The sequence below is a fragment of the Danio rerio genome, chromosome 15 (genome assembly GCF_049306965.1).
Source record: "Danio rerio strain Tuebingen ecotype United States chromosome 15, GRCz12tu, whole genome shotgun sequence".
Taxonomy (NCBI): domain Eukaryota; kingdom Metazoa; phylum Chordata; class Actinopteri; order Cypriniformes; family Danionidae; genus Danio; species Danio rerio.
Genome location: NC_133190.1, coordinates 42,057,501 through 42,075,000, shown reverse-complemented (window position 1 = coordinate 42,075,000; position 17,500 = coordinate 42,057,501). Strand labels below are relative to the sequence as shown.

The 17,500-nt window shown below is 35.3% G+C and overlaps 1 protein-coding gene across 14 annotated transcripts in view; it reads left to right on the top strand.

The window, feature by feature from the left end:
- The window catches only part of robo1 (roundabout, axon guidance receptor, homolog 1 (Drosophila)), a 545,238-nt gene that overhangs the window by 464,581 nt on the left and 63,157 nt on the right, over positions 1 to 17,500 (top strand). For all 14 annotated transcript variants that reach the window (XM_073922742.1, XM_073922741.1, NM_001365167.1 and 11 more), the window contains 5 exon segments: positions 3,398 to 3,603; positions 10,638 to 10,719; positions 12,498 to 12,666; positions 12,937 to 13,103; positions 15,310 to 15,431. In XM_073922742.1, the coding sequence (XP_073778843.1) occupies positions 3,398 to 3,603; positions 10,638 to 10,719; positions 12,498 to 12,666; positions 12,937 to 13,103; positions 15,310 to 15,431 (746 nt within the window).

Genomic DNA, 17,500 nt, shown 5'->3' with positions numbered 1-17,500 from the left:
AGCAATTTTAAGTTGTTAGAAAAATTCCTATAACGTTAAAAGCTAAGGCATATAAATATAAAAGTTATATAATGTTTTATAACTTTAAAAAGTTATATATATTTCAATTTTGAGAGGAGGGAAGACAATTGCTAGTTTATATCTCCCAATTCTGGGTTTACATCTGCCATTTATGACTATTTTTCTTATAGTTCTGACTTATCATTTTTACAATTACAAGTATGTAGAGTATATCATAATTATTTCTTAACAACAAGCATGTACGTTTGGTAAGTGTCGTTCAGTTCATTCAAGGTTGTGTAATAAAAAGTAACAATTAGCTATTATTTTATTGTTTTATTTCAGATTATTTTATGAAGTAATGGAAATGGCCCTAATACATACATTATAAACACCTGAATATTTGTGTCATAAAGTTATGTTTTGATATTATCCAAAGCAAACAACAACATTTAATAATAATAAATGCGTGACTTGCTTATTTCATATGTGCAAATAGTAAATAAAAGGTGACCGTTCACTCTCATCTAACATAATCTCCTCAGTGCCTGTCACACTCTCACTCTCTCTCTCTCTCTCTCTAAAAAGAAAACAAGACAAAGAGAAGAGTTTGAGTGAGGTAAAGAAGGAATAATAACAGTTATTTTAGCCTCAATCTGCTCTCTGGCCTTGCTCTTGCAGCAGGCACAGTTGGTAATTACAGGTCAGCTCCATGATGATTCAGTAATTACAACAGCGGCGAAGCGAGGACACAAATGTGCATGTCATCTGATCCATAATTCACGTCCCTGGATCTCTGAAGCTTCTCGTGCGACGTTTAAAAATGCGCTGTAGTGGCGTTTATGCAAATGACAGGCGTATAAAGGGCGGTAATGCTTTCTAGCAGCGACAAACACAATCGAATAGACGTAAACACCAGTGTTTGCTACAAGAGGACGCGGCGGGGGATGATTTTAATAGATGTTGGGTATTCGTGTGCTGTATTAATTGGCCGTCTCCACTTTGGCTTGATTCTGCTACTGCTGTTGACTGATTGGAAAATTGCTTCCAGTTGAAAAAATTGGATTCCATCTCTATTTCTCTCTCTGTCTCTCTCTTTCTCTCTCTCTCTCTCTCTCTCTCTCTCTCTCTCGTTCTTAAAACATGTACTCAGCGCATTCCTGTCTCTCATATGCACTTTTTTCCTTGGATTAATTTATTTTTATTTGCGTTTTCCGCACCTCTCACCGTACATGTAATCAATTCTGTGGGACTTGTAGAATGTGGAAGGATGTATTATGGATTCTGGTTTGGAGTGCTGTGCTGTTTCATTATAGTTATTATAACGTTATTAGTCGGCCTTGGATAGAGTCGGTCTTCTGTGAGACCAACATGACTGTCTCTCGCTTTTTCTTGTTTGTGGAATTCAGTTTTTCTTTTGATTTTAGTTTAAGGAAATTCAGTGGTTTGATAGAAAAAAAATTTTTTTTTAACTATTTGGTTATAAAAATATTTTTAATTATCATATTATTATAAGTTATAATGTTTCCATTATTTTTAAATATAGACAGGTAAATAAAAAGTAATAAAATTATATATATATATATATATATATATATATATATATATATATATATATATATATTAAAATGACAAAAAATAAATAAATAAATAAAAATAAATTAAATTATATAATTATTATATAATTTGTTTAATTAATAAAATATTTTTGTAATTTTTTTGTTTTATTTGCTCTAGAAGTTTTTACACACTACTTCCAAACGTTTCATAAGCATACTGTATTTAGTAATCAAATGTCAAGCACAGATACTATTACTACATACTATCACTATTACACACACTCAACGGCCACTTTATTAGGTACACCTTACTAACACCGGGTTGGACCCCCTTTTGCCTTCAGAACTGCCTTAATCCTTCATGGCATAGATTCAACAAGGTACTGAAAATATTCCTCAGAGATTTTGGTCCAGATTGACATGATAGCACCACACAGTTGCTGCAAATTTGTCGGCTGCACATCCATAATGCAAATCTCCCATTCCACCACATCCCAAAGGTGCTCTATTGGATTGATAAATGGTGACTGTGGAGGCCATTTGCATACATTTTCTCTTTTTCGGATTATTCTCTGTAACCCTAGAAATGGTTGTGCTTGAAAATCCCAGTAAAAATAGTACTCAGAGCAGCTCATCTGGCACCAACACTTAAATCCCCTTTCTTTCCCATTCTGATGTTTGGTTTAAATTGCAGCAGATCGTCTTGTCCATGTCTACATGCCTAAATGCATCGAGTTGCTGCCATGTGATTGGCTGATTGATTAGAAAACTTGCGTTAACAGACAGTTGGACAGGTGTACCTAATAAACTGGCCGGTGAGTGTACTATTACTAGTATTAAGCTTAAAAATGATTTAACTGTGAAAACTGCAAGCTTTAGAGGCAGGGAGTAAATATTATTGATTCAGCATCAAGTCCAATTTATTTGTAATGTGCAAATATTGCGGACTCGGTGTGCATTGAACTTGATTGTTTCATAAATCATAATATTTTAATAGTTTTGTATATTATTTTATGTGTTTTATAAAAAAGGAATAGTAGTAAAAAGTAAGAGAAAAATAATTTAGCACTGTCACCTAACAACATGAGGGTCGCTGATTCGAGTGCCGGCTGGGTCAGTTGGCTATTCTGTGTGGAGTTTGCATGTTCTCCTCCGAGTGCTCCGGTTTCCCAGTCTAAAGACATGCGCTATAGGTGAATTAAATAAACTAATTTGACCATAGTTTAGGTGTGTGGATGAGTGTGTATGGGTGTTTCCCTGTACTTTCCCAGTACATCCGCTGTGTAAAACATATGCTGAAAAAGTTGGTGGTTCATTCCGCTGTGGCAACCCCTGATGAAAGGACTAAGGGACTAAGCCGAAGCAAATGGAAAAGCAAAGTATTGGTTTCTTTTAAAGTCTTTTAGTTTTGTGTTAGAAATAAAGACTAATAAAAACAAGTCATTCAAGAGTTAAAAATACAATAACTAGGATACACAAGTAAAGACAGAACTAATTTTATTAGACCATAATGTTTTTAATACACTATAATTACATTCTTAATGTCCACATTAACCAGAAGTTGCTGAGACTTTAACTTCATTATGTCGATTTACTTCCAACTGAAACTGAATATTAAGTAGGGGGCGGGGCTTTCTTTTTGATGTCTTTAGAGAAAGTCTGCCACTCTGCATGCGGAAGCAAATGGTCAAACTTTAATGGAAGATTACCAAATTCAATTTGCACAGATTAATGTGAATAACAATGTGCGCTAGCAAAACAAACAGTCAATTTTGATTTCACACAGACTTAAAACTAGTGTAATAGTCTTGGTTTCTGATGTTGTGTGTCTTTCTCAGTGATTTCAGACAGGCCTCCACCAATCGTCCGTCAGGGTCCAACCAACCAGACTGTGGCAGTGGACGGGACGGTGGTTCTGAGCTGCCAAGCCACCGGGACACCGATTCCTACCATCTTATGGAGGAAAGATGGAGTTCTGGTGTCCACACATGATTCCCGACTCAAGCAGCTGGACACTGGAGCCCTGCAGATTCGATACGCAAAGGTACAGAGATTCCTCACTGACTCCTCACTATGATTTAAAGGGTCACCCAAAAATGAAAATTCATTTTTTTATTCTTTATTTATTCAACTTTTATTTGTTTCAAACCGGTTTGAGTGTTTTTTTTTTATCCTGTTGAACACAATAAAAGATGTTTTAAAAAATGTTGAAAAACTGTAACCATTGACTTCCATTGTATTTGTTTTTTTCTACTATTGAAGTCAATAGTTACAGGTTTTCAGCTTTCTTCAAAATAACAGAAAATAAAAACTCTGGAGCCACTTGACAGTGAGTAAATAGGAAATAAATTTTCATGTTTTAGAGGAACTGTCACTTTAAATCGAGAGATTCGAGACACTACGGGTAGTTTTTTTTTTTTTTTCATTTACCTGTCATTGCTTAGAATCCATACATTTTTTTTTTTATTTTAGTTCACTGCATTTTAGAAGTGCAGTGAAAAACTTAAATTCCAAACTATTTGGTCATGAATTTTTTTTTTATTAATTATAATAGATTATAATGGGTTTTTTTTATATATATAGACAAGTAAATAAACAATGTTGAATGTATTTTGTACATTGTAATGTTTTATTTGTTTATTTTTAATCTATTTATTTTGTTTTGTTTCTTTGTTTGTTTCAAATTAATTTTGTTTATTTTGTTTGTGTAAATAAATATATGTGTATATATATAATTTTATAAATGTTTATAAACTTTTGTGTCTGTATTATTAATCTATCTATTTATTATTAATTAATTAATTAATAATTTTTTATTTACATACTTATTTATATAGTAATCTATGTATTTGTTTATCTTTTTTGTATTAATATAATTTATTTATATATTTATCTATTTATATATTTATTTATTTTTATTTTTTATTTTTTTATGTATTTATATTTATATATTTATATATTTATACATACATATATATAATATATATATATATATATATATATATATATATATATATATATATATGTATATATATATATATATATATATATATATATATATATTTATAAACATTTATTTATTTATGTATTTTTTTACATATTTTTTATATTTTATTTATTTATGTATTTATTTATATATGTATCTATTTATTTGTCTACCTTTTTATTTATTTATATATTTATTTATGTATTTATATATTTGATATATTAATTCATTTATATATTTATTTATACACTTATCTATTTATTTATTTATTTCTTATCCAAAAAAATGCAGATTAATGAACAGTATCTGGGGACAGGAGTGCCGTTCACATTCTTTCAAAATGTGTAAATTTGAATTACATTACATAAGGTTGAGTTTTTCTTGTCCAGCACTGAACCATAAATCTCTACTTCAACAGGACTCATTCTCATCTGTATTCTGAATGTTTTTGCTGAAGGTTTTGTTCATGCATCATTTACAGGATATGACATATTTTTTTTCCACAAGAAGTTGTTCTCCTCTACGATTTCCAAGAATCCACTGTTCCCTTCATATCCAATTAAATTCAATTCAGCTTTATTTGTATAGCGCTTTTACAATGTTGATTGTGTCAAAGCAGCTTCACATAAATGGTCATAGTAACTGGATCAGTGTAGTTCAGTTTTTAGTGTATAAGTTCAGTTCAGTTTAGCTCAGTTCAGTGTGATTTAAAATCATTACTGAGAGTCCAAACACTGAAGAGCAAATTCATCGATGCGTATTTAGTGTTCAGATTTTTCCGCTAGAAATATTTTAAGTTTATTTAAATAGGTGCTCATTTGCGTATTTAACTGTAATATTTTTGAAATATTTACTGCAATAAATGCTTCCGGTATTTAATATAATCCATCAACTAGGAAAGAAGGTTGAATATGAATACAATTTATTATTATAAATGAGAACTGTTAGTATATTACATGAACTTATTTACCCTGTTTACCTGCAGTGTCTTGCCTTAAAGTTCTCCCGGATTTAAGCTTGTGTTCATTTACTGCACCAAACCAACTTGTTCTCGTACAGCACTGTTTCCCTTGTTCGGTTTTCCTTAGTAAAAGATTTTTATGGAATTTTCCATTCCAAACACGCCACACTGAACAACTATTTACAGGGAATGGCGAGCGGTTGTGTCTCAGACCCAGCGCCTCGCTTGCGTTTTATTAATATTTTATTCATGGAGGTTTCTGGATGCGGCAGCGTGGTTTATTGGATGCGGTTAGCTCGCTGAGCTCAACTTGGCAGGTCTTTTTTTTAAGCTGTTAACTCTTTTATTCTGTATATCTGAAACCGCACTGCAGGTTTCACTGACAGAATCAAAAATCAAAGAAAGTTCCTCTATAAAAACATTGCACTGCGCACACCTTTCTGCATCATTGCAGCAGTTTAATCACGTATTAGATGCAGGTTGCTGGAAATAAACAGGTTGCAAGTTCTCACATTTCCACAGACTAATTTCCATTTTTTATTAGCGGATTTGGGTGAAATAATTTTTTATTAGATTTATTACAGTTTATTAATGAAACTATAGAGAAAAAAAATATTTAAATATATATTATTAAAATAAATAAATAAACATAAAAAAGTTATTTTTTAGCTGATTTTTGGAAAATATTTTTTTTAGCTTTATTGTAATATTGAAACTGTTAAAAAATAATAATATAAGTATAAAAACTTTACTTAAAAAAAGCAGATTTGTATGAAAGAATCTTCTATTAGTTTTAATAAAGTTTATTAATTAGTCTTGAAAAATATTTGAGTATAAATAAATAAATAAATATAATTATAAAATGTAATTTTATTAGCAGATTTGTGTAAAATATTTTTAATAGCTTTATTGAAGTTTAATAATGAGATTATTTAAACCATGTATACAATATATAAATAAATAAACATAAATATAAAAATGATGTTTTTATTAGCAGACTAGTGTGAAATATTTTTATTAGCTTTTATAGTTTTTAGTGAGACTATAAAAAATGAAATATAAAATATTAATATAAAAATTTAATTTCATTAGCAAATTTGTGAAATCATTTTTATTTGCTTATTAAAGGTTATTAATGAGATTATTTTTAAAAAATTTAGACAATATAAATATAAAATGTTACTTTTATTAGCGGATTTGTGTGAAATTATTTTTATTAGCTTTAACTAAGTTTATTAATGAGACTATTGAAATAAATATTTAAATATAAAATATACATATAAAATGTTACTTTTATTAGCAGATGTGTATGAAATCATTTTTATTAGCTATTAAAGTTTGTTTTATGCGACTACTGAAATAATAATTACATATAAAATCAAAACAACAAAAATCTGAATTTAATCAAAATCAAAATGTTTTTTTTTTTAACCCTATATTGTCTTTTTTCATGTAAAATCTTGCTTCTCGGCTAAGTCCATATTGTTTTAAGCATGTTAAGATGTATAGATGCCTTTTTTTTGTATTTTAAACTATAAAATTATTTATATTGCTGTTTGTTTCCAAATTAAAAATACATTTTGAATCTCAAAATAGTTTTAAATGAGTAAAAAAATAAATGTAGTTAAAATGAAGTAACTAGAACTACAGCAGAATTCTACCACTATTCTGTATTCTGTTATTATTGAATTTATCTTATAAAAACATTTTATTCGCCATGTTATTTACCATGTCCTCCTGATGAAATGGCAGTTATACTATCTACACTGTATAAAGCACTATAGAAAAACAGTTGTATTGAGTTTGCCCGGGTCACTGTTGTATCTGCTTGTGATTTGTTGCACTTTGAACAATGTTTAACAATGTGAACAATGCCCTTCATCAAACTCCAATAAATCACAAGCTTTTTCTAAACTAACACCAAACACTCTACTGACTGAAGGTGGTACTGTTGACCTTATTCTTCAGAATCAGTGCAGTTATTTGCACAGCACTAAATAAATACAACAAAACAACTTAATGATGTCTATAATGTGTTATAGAATATGCTTCTGTCTCCTATCTATCTATATATGGACAGCTTTTCTGGCATGGTCAGTTTGCTCAGCAGCTCACCTTGTATGGTGTGGTAATTATGTTGTACAGCACTTGGGGTGAAGGAAAGAGATTAAGTCAGTATTTCTCTAGGTGATTGTATAACAAGCCTTTATAAAATGGGTCAATATGATGCCAGTAACTTTATTTCTTTTTCATACTAACAAAATTTACATCTTATTGTCAAATAAAGGATTATTGTGCTGCAGTTATTTGCACAACATCAAGTAAATACCACAAAACACCCTAATGATGTCCATAACTTTTATAATATATGTTTTGGTAACCTATGTATGTCTGTATGGAAAACTTTTATGGCATGGTCAGTTTGCTCAGCAGCTTACCTTGTATGGTGTTGTAATTATGATGTACAGCACTTGGGGTGAAGGGACGAGATTAAGTCAGTGGTTCGCTAGGTGATTGTATAAAAAGCCTTTATAAAATGGGTCAATATGACGCCAGTAACTTTACATATTACATATTATTGACAAATAAAGGATTATTGTGCTGCAGTTATTTGCACAGCACCAAATAAATACAACGAAACACCTTAATGATGTCTATAATGTGTTATAGAATATGCTTCTGTCTCCTATCTATCTCTATATGGACAGCTTTTCTGGCATGGTCAGTTTGCTCAGCAGCTCACCTTGTATGGTGTTGTAATTGTGATGCAGAGCACTTGAGGTGAAGCGCTGTTTTACAAAAAAATATTAGGTCAGTGGTTTGCTTGGTAATCTGTATGACAAGCCCCGCCTTATTAATGAAGTGTACAAGAAGGAACTGTATCTGAAATGTACAACAAAACACACAGTAAGAGATGTATTTCAAATTTGGAAAAATGTACACAACGCCCTCTAGTGGATCCCCCCCCCCAAAATAGGCTGAGGCTTGGTTTTCCAATGCAAAAACATAGACTATTTTCCTAGATAGCACTGTTTTGCTGCGTTGTAAATAAAGAAGAACAGACACGGGGAAGTGTTGATGCAGAATTGTTGTATTTCGGTTTGTAACTTTTTAGATATGATAATGACCACAAAACTATTCTAGTATCTTGTGCTTGCATGCTCGCTTGAAGGTGTTCTCTTTTGTCTGTCTGTGTATGTATGTGTGTGTGTTTGTCAGACTGACTCTCCTTTCATCCCCAACATCATCTCACTCACAGACAGTTAGTGTTCAGGGCGCCGTCAGTCAACCTGCAGGTTCTGATGTGTGAACACACACTCCCGCTGTCAGCCTCGCAGAGCTCACTCACACACACACACACACACACACACACTCCAAACTGGGGTAAAAGAGACACGTGTAAAATGGGGGGAGGACACACACACTTACTCACACACACAAAAACACCCCGGTTTCCCCTGTATGGGGGTCAAAGGTCCCCGCCGTGTTCGCTGTCACTATCCGATTTTAATTAACGTGGATGTCTCACTCGCCTCTTTTAAAGAATAGAGGGGAGATAAAGCGAAATGGAGAGATGCATCTCTATCTGTTGCGCTTCAGGTGGGCCGCAGTAATGAACATGTCATTAAGTGAACACACGCACACCAGCAGCTCAAGAAAGACTGTCTATTTCTGGCGACTTTTCACGCCACCCGTGCAGACTGACTGACAGATCCACTGACATGCTCTTAAATGTGTTCTTTCTTTTTGTAAATTATATTAGCATATTCCAGCACTCTATCCTGCAAATGTTATTGTTTTCCTTATTTAATAAGTATGCGGTGTCTAGGAACATACATGTGAATCTTATTTGTCTATCAGTCTTTGTTTAATGAAGGTTTTTGGTTGTTCACTTGTTCGTTTAATTCATTCATTCATTTTCTTTTCGGCTTAGTCCCTTTGTTGTTTTGGGGTTGCCACAGTGGAATGAACCACCAACTTATCCAGCATTTGTTTTATGCAGCAGATGCCCTTCCAGCCGCAACCCATCACTGGGAAACATTCATACACACTCATCCACACACAAAAAATATTAGGTCAATGGTTCGCTAGGTGTTCTGTACGCATCAAACTAATTTTGCTACTAGGTAATATGACGCCAGTAACTTTAGTTCTTTTTCATATTAATAATATTTACATATTATCAACAAATAAAGCATTATTTAAATAAATATCACAAAACACTTTAACAATCTCCATAATTTGTTATAGAATATGCTTCTGACGCGTATTTATCTATATATGGACATCTTTTCTGGCGTGGTCAGTTTGCTCAGCAGCTTACCTTGTATGGTCTCGTAATTATGATGCAGAGCGCTTGGGGCGAAGAGCTGTTTTACCAAAAATAATAGGTCATTGGTTCGCCAGGTGATCTGTTCTACAAGCCCCGCCTTTTCGCAGCAGTGTACAAGAAGGGCATGTATCTGAAACGTACAACAAAATGTACACTAAGAAATGTGTTTCAGATTTTGAAAAATGTACACAAGGCCCTCTAGTGGATTCACAAAAAAATAGGCTAAGGCTTGGTTTACCAATACAAAAACATAGACTATTTTTCTAGATACACTATGGACAATTTAGCTTACCCAATTTACCTTCTTTTTTACTCTTCTACATTTGAGCTTTGTTGAGTATGTGGAAACATTTGCTGAATATTTCAGGAAAGGAGTTTGCATGTTCTCCCCTTGTTTCCCCCACAGTCCAAAGAATTGTGGTATAGGTGAATGAACTAAATTGGCCGTATTGTAAGAGCGTGTGAGTTAATGCGAGTGTGTACGGGTGTTTCCCAGGACTGGTTTGCGGCCGGAAGGGCATGTTTGTGGTCATTCCACTTTGGCGACCCCTGATAAATTAGGGACTAAGCCAAAGGAAATGAATGAATGAATGAATGAATGAATGAATGTTATAAAGTTCATTAACCAATAATAATGGCCTCGTGGCAATCATATGTATGCAAGATACACAGATTTTATTTTAGAAAACTGTCAGAAAAATAAACAAAAATCCACAGATTTTGTATCGCCCTTCTCATCATCAATATGTATCCATATGCATGTATTTGCATTAACAGACATGTGTTTTCTTCTTTCAGCTGGGCGACACTGGCATGTACACCTGCACGGCTTCCACCCCGAGCGGAGAGGCGTCCTGGAAGGCCTACCTGGAGGTGCAAGGTACAGAGCGTAAGATAACACACACAATAGACTGAGATGCTGAAAAACACACCGCAGGAAATTAGCTCTGAAATTGAGTTTGAAATTAAAGCCTCGTCCAGCTGTAATTGCTTTTCATTGTGTCTTGATGCAAATTTGAGCCGCTGCACTGCATGCATTAACGAATGAGTGGATGAACGGACGGATTGTTTTAAAGGGACAGTTCACCGTAAAATGAAAAATTACTCTCCCTCATGTGGTTTTAACATTTATGTGATTCTTTCATCCTCATTCAGTTGTTCTATCATTCCTTCCATCATTCTATCTGTCATTCTGTTCTGTCATTTTATCCATTGTTCTATCTATCTATCTATCTATCTATCTATCTATCTATCTATCTATCTATCTATCTATCTATCTATCTATCTATCTATCTATCTATCTATCTATCTATCTATCTATCTATCTATCTATCTATCTATCTATCTACCCACCCACCCACCCATCCATCCATCCATCCATCCATCCATCCATCCATCCATCCATCCATCCACTTATTCACCCATGCATCTATCCAACTTATCCATCCATCCATCCATCCATCCATCCATCCATCCATCCGTCCATCCATCCATCCATCAATCCATCCGTCCATCCATCCATCCATCCATCCATCCATCCATCCATCCATCCATCCACTTATTCACCCATGCATCTATCCAACTTATCCTTCCATCCATCCATCAATCAATCCATCCGTCCATCCATCCATCTATCCATCCATCCATCCATCCATCCACTTATTCATCCGTATATCCATCCATCCACTTATTCACCCATGCATCTATCCAACTTATTCACCCACCCACCCACCTATCCATCCATCCACTTATTTACCCATCCATCCATCCACTTATTCACCCACCCACCCATTCATCCATCCATCCACTTATTCACCCATCCAACCATCCATCCATCCATCCATCCACTTATTCACCCATCCATCCATTCATCCATCCATCCTTCCATCCATCCATCCATCTATCCACTTATTCACCCATGCATCTATCAAACTTATTCACCCATATATCCATCCATCCACTTATTCACCCATCCATCCATCTATCCATCCATCCATCCACTTATTCATCCATCCATCCATCCACTTGTTCACCCATCCATCCATCCATCCCTCCATTCATCCATCCATCCATCCATCCATCCATCCATCCATCCACTTATTCACCCATCCATTCATCCATCCATCCATCCACTTATTCACCCATCCATCCATCCATCCATTTATCCACCCATCCATCCATCCATCCATTGTTAATGGATGGATGGATGGATGTAATTCTGTTTATGTTGTTCTGCATAAATAAAGGCTTTTTGAAGAATGCTGGTAGCTAGCACTCATTGACTTCCATAGTAGGAAAACAATTGCTACGGAAGTCAATGGGTGTAACCAATCAGCATTTTTCAAAATATCTTCTTTTGTCTTCAACAGAAAAAAAGTAACTTATGTAGGCTTGGAACAAATTACTAAATGATGGTGGAATTTAGATTTTTGGGTGAAATGTCCCTTTAGGATGTTTTATACAACAGATGTTCTGTTGCTCCTGTCCTTGAAAGCAGTAACCCCCAGGAAGCTGTGGTGTACAGTGATTATACAATGTACTCCACTTCGCCTAATATCGCTCCTTTAGCTGTTATAAATGCACTGTAAACCACAGCTTCTTGAGGATTATTTCTTCATTTGGCATTTTTACTAAAATGTCTATCTTCTTTGTCTTCAGAGTTTGGTGCTCCAGTTCAACCGGGCCGTCCCACAGATCCCAACCTCATCCCCAGCGCCCCATCTAAACCAGACGTCACGGATGTCAGCCGCACCTCCGTGTCTCTTTCCTGGAAGCCGAATCTGAACGCTGGAGCCACACCCACCTCATACGTCATTGAGGCCTTCAGGTGACATCATCACTTCTGACAGCATCGTCATCAGTCATTGGTCAAACGGGCGTGTTTTACAAACGTTTGTAAACACAGTTCACAAGCTAATGGGGGTTTCTGTAAATACCCGCTCCATTTGCTTCGGTCTGTCATAAATAACCGTGCTTTCCTGTAAGGGCTGTGTTTTGCGGTTACCTCATTGTTTGGGATAATGACAGTATTTTGATATAAAGTTTAGTCGGCAGTAATCTGAAGGGTGATGTTTGATTTGTGTGGTGTGGATTGCAGCCATGCAGCAGGCAGCAGCTGGCAGACGCTCGCCGATCATGTGAAGACGGAAAGCTTCGTGCTTAAGGGTCTGAAGCCAAGTGCCGTCTACCTGTTTCTGGTGAGAGCGGCCAATGCGTACGGCCTGAGCGACCCCAGTCCCATCAGCGACGCTGTCAAAACACAAGGTCAGTTCTCCTTTGACCTCATATATCCCATTGTATGTACTGAAAGGGCTGTGTGTAGAAATCCAGAAAGCATTGAGTTAGTGACACTGGTAGGCGATAAGTGAACTGCAACAAGCAATGCAGTGATTGTGTGTATGTATATGTAACAAACAAGAGACTGAACGTGATTCAAAGATCCAGTAATGTCATAGAAAAGTTCTTTTTCCTTTTTAGCTTAAAGTAAAATTACTGAATAAAAAGCACTCATAGAGCTTAATATAAATCACTAATATCTCAATGATTTAAAGTTCAATGCCTGATGAAACTGCATCGACGTTCCCAACAACAGACGTGAAAAACTGGAGAATCAGTGATGCACAACAGTCCAGTTAATTGCTTTCCAATCCACAAATAAGCAACATCTAACACAGATTTATGATAGAATCAACTTTAACCATAGTGTTGTGGCAGAAATGTAAAATTATATTTCATTAAGGATTTTTTTTTATATTGAGCTATTCTGTTTTTGATAAAGTATTTACATCTTGCATCTCATCTCACTCTGCAGTTGAACAGGCATTTCGATAAAACGTAATAGTATTTTATGTTAACCTGTTTAATCAGCACTTGCCGTGTTCTAGTAGTAGTCTGATAATAAAAGCAGCATTCATTTTCTGGTCTTTACAACTTTCAGTCAAGAGCAAAAGAATGTGTCCTTATAATTAATTAAATGAATTCAGTAGATAGGTGGATAGAAAGATAGGTAGGTAGGTAGGTAGGTAGGTTGGTTGGTTGGTTGGTTGGTTGGTTGGTTGGTTGATTGATTGATTGATTGATTGATTGATTAAGAGAGAGATAGAGAGAGAGACAGAGAGAGAGAGATAGATAGATAGATAGAGAGAGAGAGAGAGAGAGAGAGAGAGAGAGAGAGAGAGAGAGAGAGAGAGAGGTAGGTAGGTAGGTAGGTAGGTAGGTAGGTAGGTAGGTAGGTAGGTAGGTAGGTAGGTAGGTAGGTAGGTAGGTAGATAGATAGATAGATAGATAGATAGATAGATAGATAGATAGATAGATAGATAGATAGATAGATAGATAGATAGATAGATAGATGATTAATTTGTTAAACGGTTGGATGGATGGATAGTTGATTGGTGTGATTGATTGATTGATAGACTGAATGATTGATTAATTGATTGATTGAATGATTTGATGAATGATTTGATGATTGTTTGTTGATTGGTTTGTTGGTTAATTGGCTGGATGGTTGATTGTTTTTTTGGTTGGATTGTTTGATGATTGATTGGTTGGTTGGTTGGTTGGTTGGTTTGCTGATTGATTGAGTGTTGTTTATTAAGGTTTATCGACCATATCACACTACTTCTAGATGTATTATGATAGACATCATAGTCATAGACAACATCCATACATATCATACTATATGCTTTCTTATGCTGTGTTCACTCCAGACGCGGAACAGGGAGATAAATTGGACTATTCGTGTGTACAGGACACGTGAACATTTGAGTTTACTCGCTTCATTCGTGCGTCAAATCCGCTTTATTCGTGCATCAAATTCACTTCACAAGTGAATTTCATGTGGTACGGGTCTTTCATTTGACCCGTACCATTCGCGCAATACACGTCATTCTAGCCGCGCCATTCGTATGTATCATGCTGCAGGATGTCTATTCACGTCTTTGCATTGACTTAACATGTAAATCACTCGCGCTTGATGATGCTTCCGTGTCTGGTGTGAATGCAGCATAAGACAGTCTAGGAGATCTTGGTCTTTTTATACTGTTTTTTTAAATGTCTTTCCAAACTGCTTGGACATTGGCAATGCAAAGTGATAAATAAATAAACATGGTTAATTACTTCGTTAAAATCACCACGAAAAAAAAAACGAATGATTTTTTTCATCTAATATTTCAGTGCTTATTATACATTATTTTTGAGACCCACCAATAGTAAACCACAACCATCCAGTCAGTTCCCAATCGACAAAGTCAAAAATCTAGTTTGAGAGGCTATTTTACTGGAGTAGACATAACAATAGCAAAGAAGAGACTATCACAACTCCTGCTTCATGCCAGCTTTCTCAATTATAAAAAGATTTTATCTGCATTTTGTGTATTATCTCCAAATTCTGGGGTATTTGCTTTTCGTATATCTTGTGTGTTTAGAAATGTATATCCATGTGCTACATATTTTTCTGTGTTTATATGATTAGACGTCCCACCAACCAGCCAGGGAGTGGAGCATGGCCAGATCCAGAGAGAACTGGGAGATGTCGTCATTCACCTTCACAATCCCACAATTCTCTCATCGTCTTCCGTCAGAGTCCAGTGGACTGTAAGTACCACTATCGCACTTTAAAAAACAATCTGCTGAAACACTTTGTTTGATTGGCTTTCGACCTTTGTGCGTGTCATCAGAGGAGGAAGCCCTGCCCATTAGTGACAATCTGTTCCTCATTAGTATATGATGTTAGTCTTGATTTCGAATCTGCCACTATACTGACACATGGGCATTTTGTAGCTCTGCCTTCTTTTGCCACTCATTTGAATTTAAAGCAATTTTCATCAAATCTCCTGACCAATCAAATGCTGTCTGGTATCTGTTATCTCCCGCCCCCTTTAATACGCTTCTCATTTGCTTTTTATTTGATGTGCTCGAGCTCAACCACTCTCACTGGCAGACCTATGATAAAACGAAATGCTATTGGCTGTTTTTAAAGGGGAGGAGCCACTATATGTGCTGCCCTGTCCTCATGTTTCAGTCGAATAAAAAAAAAAAAAAAAACTCCTCTATGTTTCACAAAATTTGTCCTGTTTTATGTTGAACAAATGAACTGTTAATTATACATTGAAAGCGGCTGAAGTTAAACCTGTACAGACTTCTGTTGCACACACACGAGCAGAAATCATTTCCCAGCATGTTTCTTTTTAACCATTTGAGTCGTTTGCACTTTATGCACATTTAATCAGAAGCAGCTGAAACGACATCTGCCTTTATTGGGGCGGATCAAGAATTGATTAAAATCTTTACAAGCGTGTACGGTTCTCCTCCCTCCACAGCCATATGTCCTGAAAGCACCTCCCATATGAAAAACACTACAAGTTAGAAGTAACACACGATTGTCAACTTGGATTATAGCAATAATGACTGGACTAATAATTTTATTTGAAACTACATACTGTTATTTCAAATTTGAATCAATATTTAACAATTTAACTTTTTTTTGCATTTAATAAATTCCGCCTTGAAGAACAGAATCATTTTCTTAAAAAAAAATTAAAAAAAACATGAAAAAAAGAAAAAACGACCCCAAACATTTGACCGGTAGTGCATATGTATAATTAATACATTTTATTCAAATGTATTATGCATGTATTATGCTTGTATTTCTTAAGATGTTAGGTGACTGCACTTTTAATCTTCAAAGGGAGCTTACTCATTTATGTTGTGCACTATAGACCTTTTTCTTGGAACGCAAAATGACCCATTATGCTTTGCGTGTATGCGCAAGGAGAATGCGAAGAACTTCCGGTCGGCAGCTGATGCGTGTAAACAGTCACATTTGGACAGCTTTGAAACGATAGTTTTAATCTATTTTACCTGCTTTTATCCTCTTTGAACTAATACTGTTGTCCATCAGCACCATCTCCTGGACTGATCATTTAAAGAAATGCCATCTAAATAGGATGGAAAACAGCTGCTGTGAGGCATTTTCATCTCATTGTCAGACGGCATCTTCTGCAGTTTAAATGAAGCCTCGTCATCGCTAGAGTCAACATTTTCTCTTTATTTCAAATATATAACCAGCCCAAACAAATGTAGTTCACTAAAATGTTTGACACACACACACGTAGCTGTACTGTGCCACTGACACACTGATTTAATAACTGTGACAAAGTGAAAATAAAGGCTAGTGTCATTTCGAAATGACAGAAAAACACAAACCGTGGTAAAAACAAAATTGCACGACTTTCATACCTGTCAAGTTTCATGCCAGTACTCTGGTTTGCTCTCTCTCTCTCTCTCTTTCTCTCTCTGTGTGTGTGTGTGTGTGTGTGTGTGTGTGTGTGTGTGTGTGTGTGTGTGTGTGTGTGTGTGTGTGTGTGTGTGTGTGTGTGTGTGTGTGTGTGTGTGTGTGTGTGTGTGTGTGTGTGTGTGTGTGTGTGTGTGTGTGTGTGTGTGCGCGTGTGCGTGTGTGTTAAAGAGCCGCTGAGCTAGAACTAGGAGAACGTTTTTCTCCTATTTCTGACGCGCTTGAACCACATGTGACAGATTATAACGGCTTTAACAGACACATTTATAAGTTGTGTCACAAAAACACTCTGTTATCCATTAAAAATGTTATTTGAAACCCATTTTCAGAGCGCAAATTACCAGTTGTACACGCTGTAAACGGAAGTTTT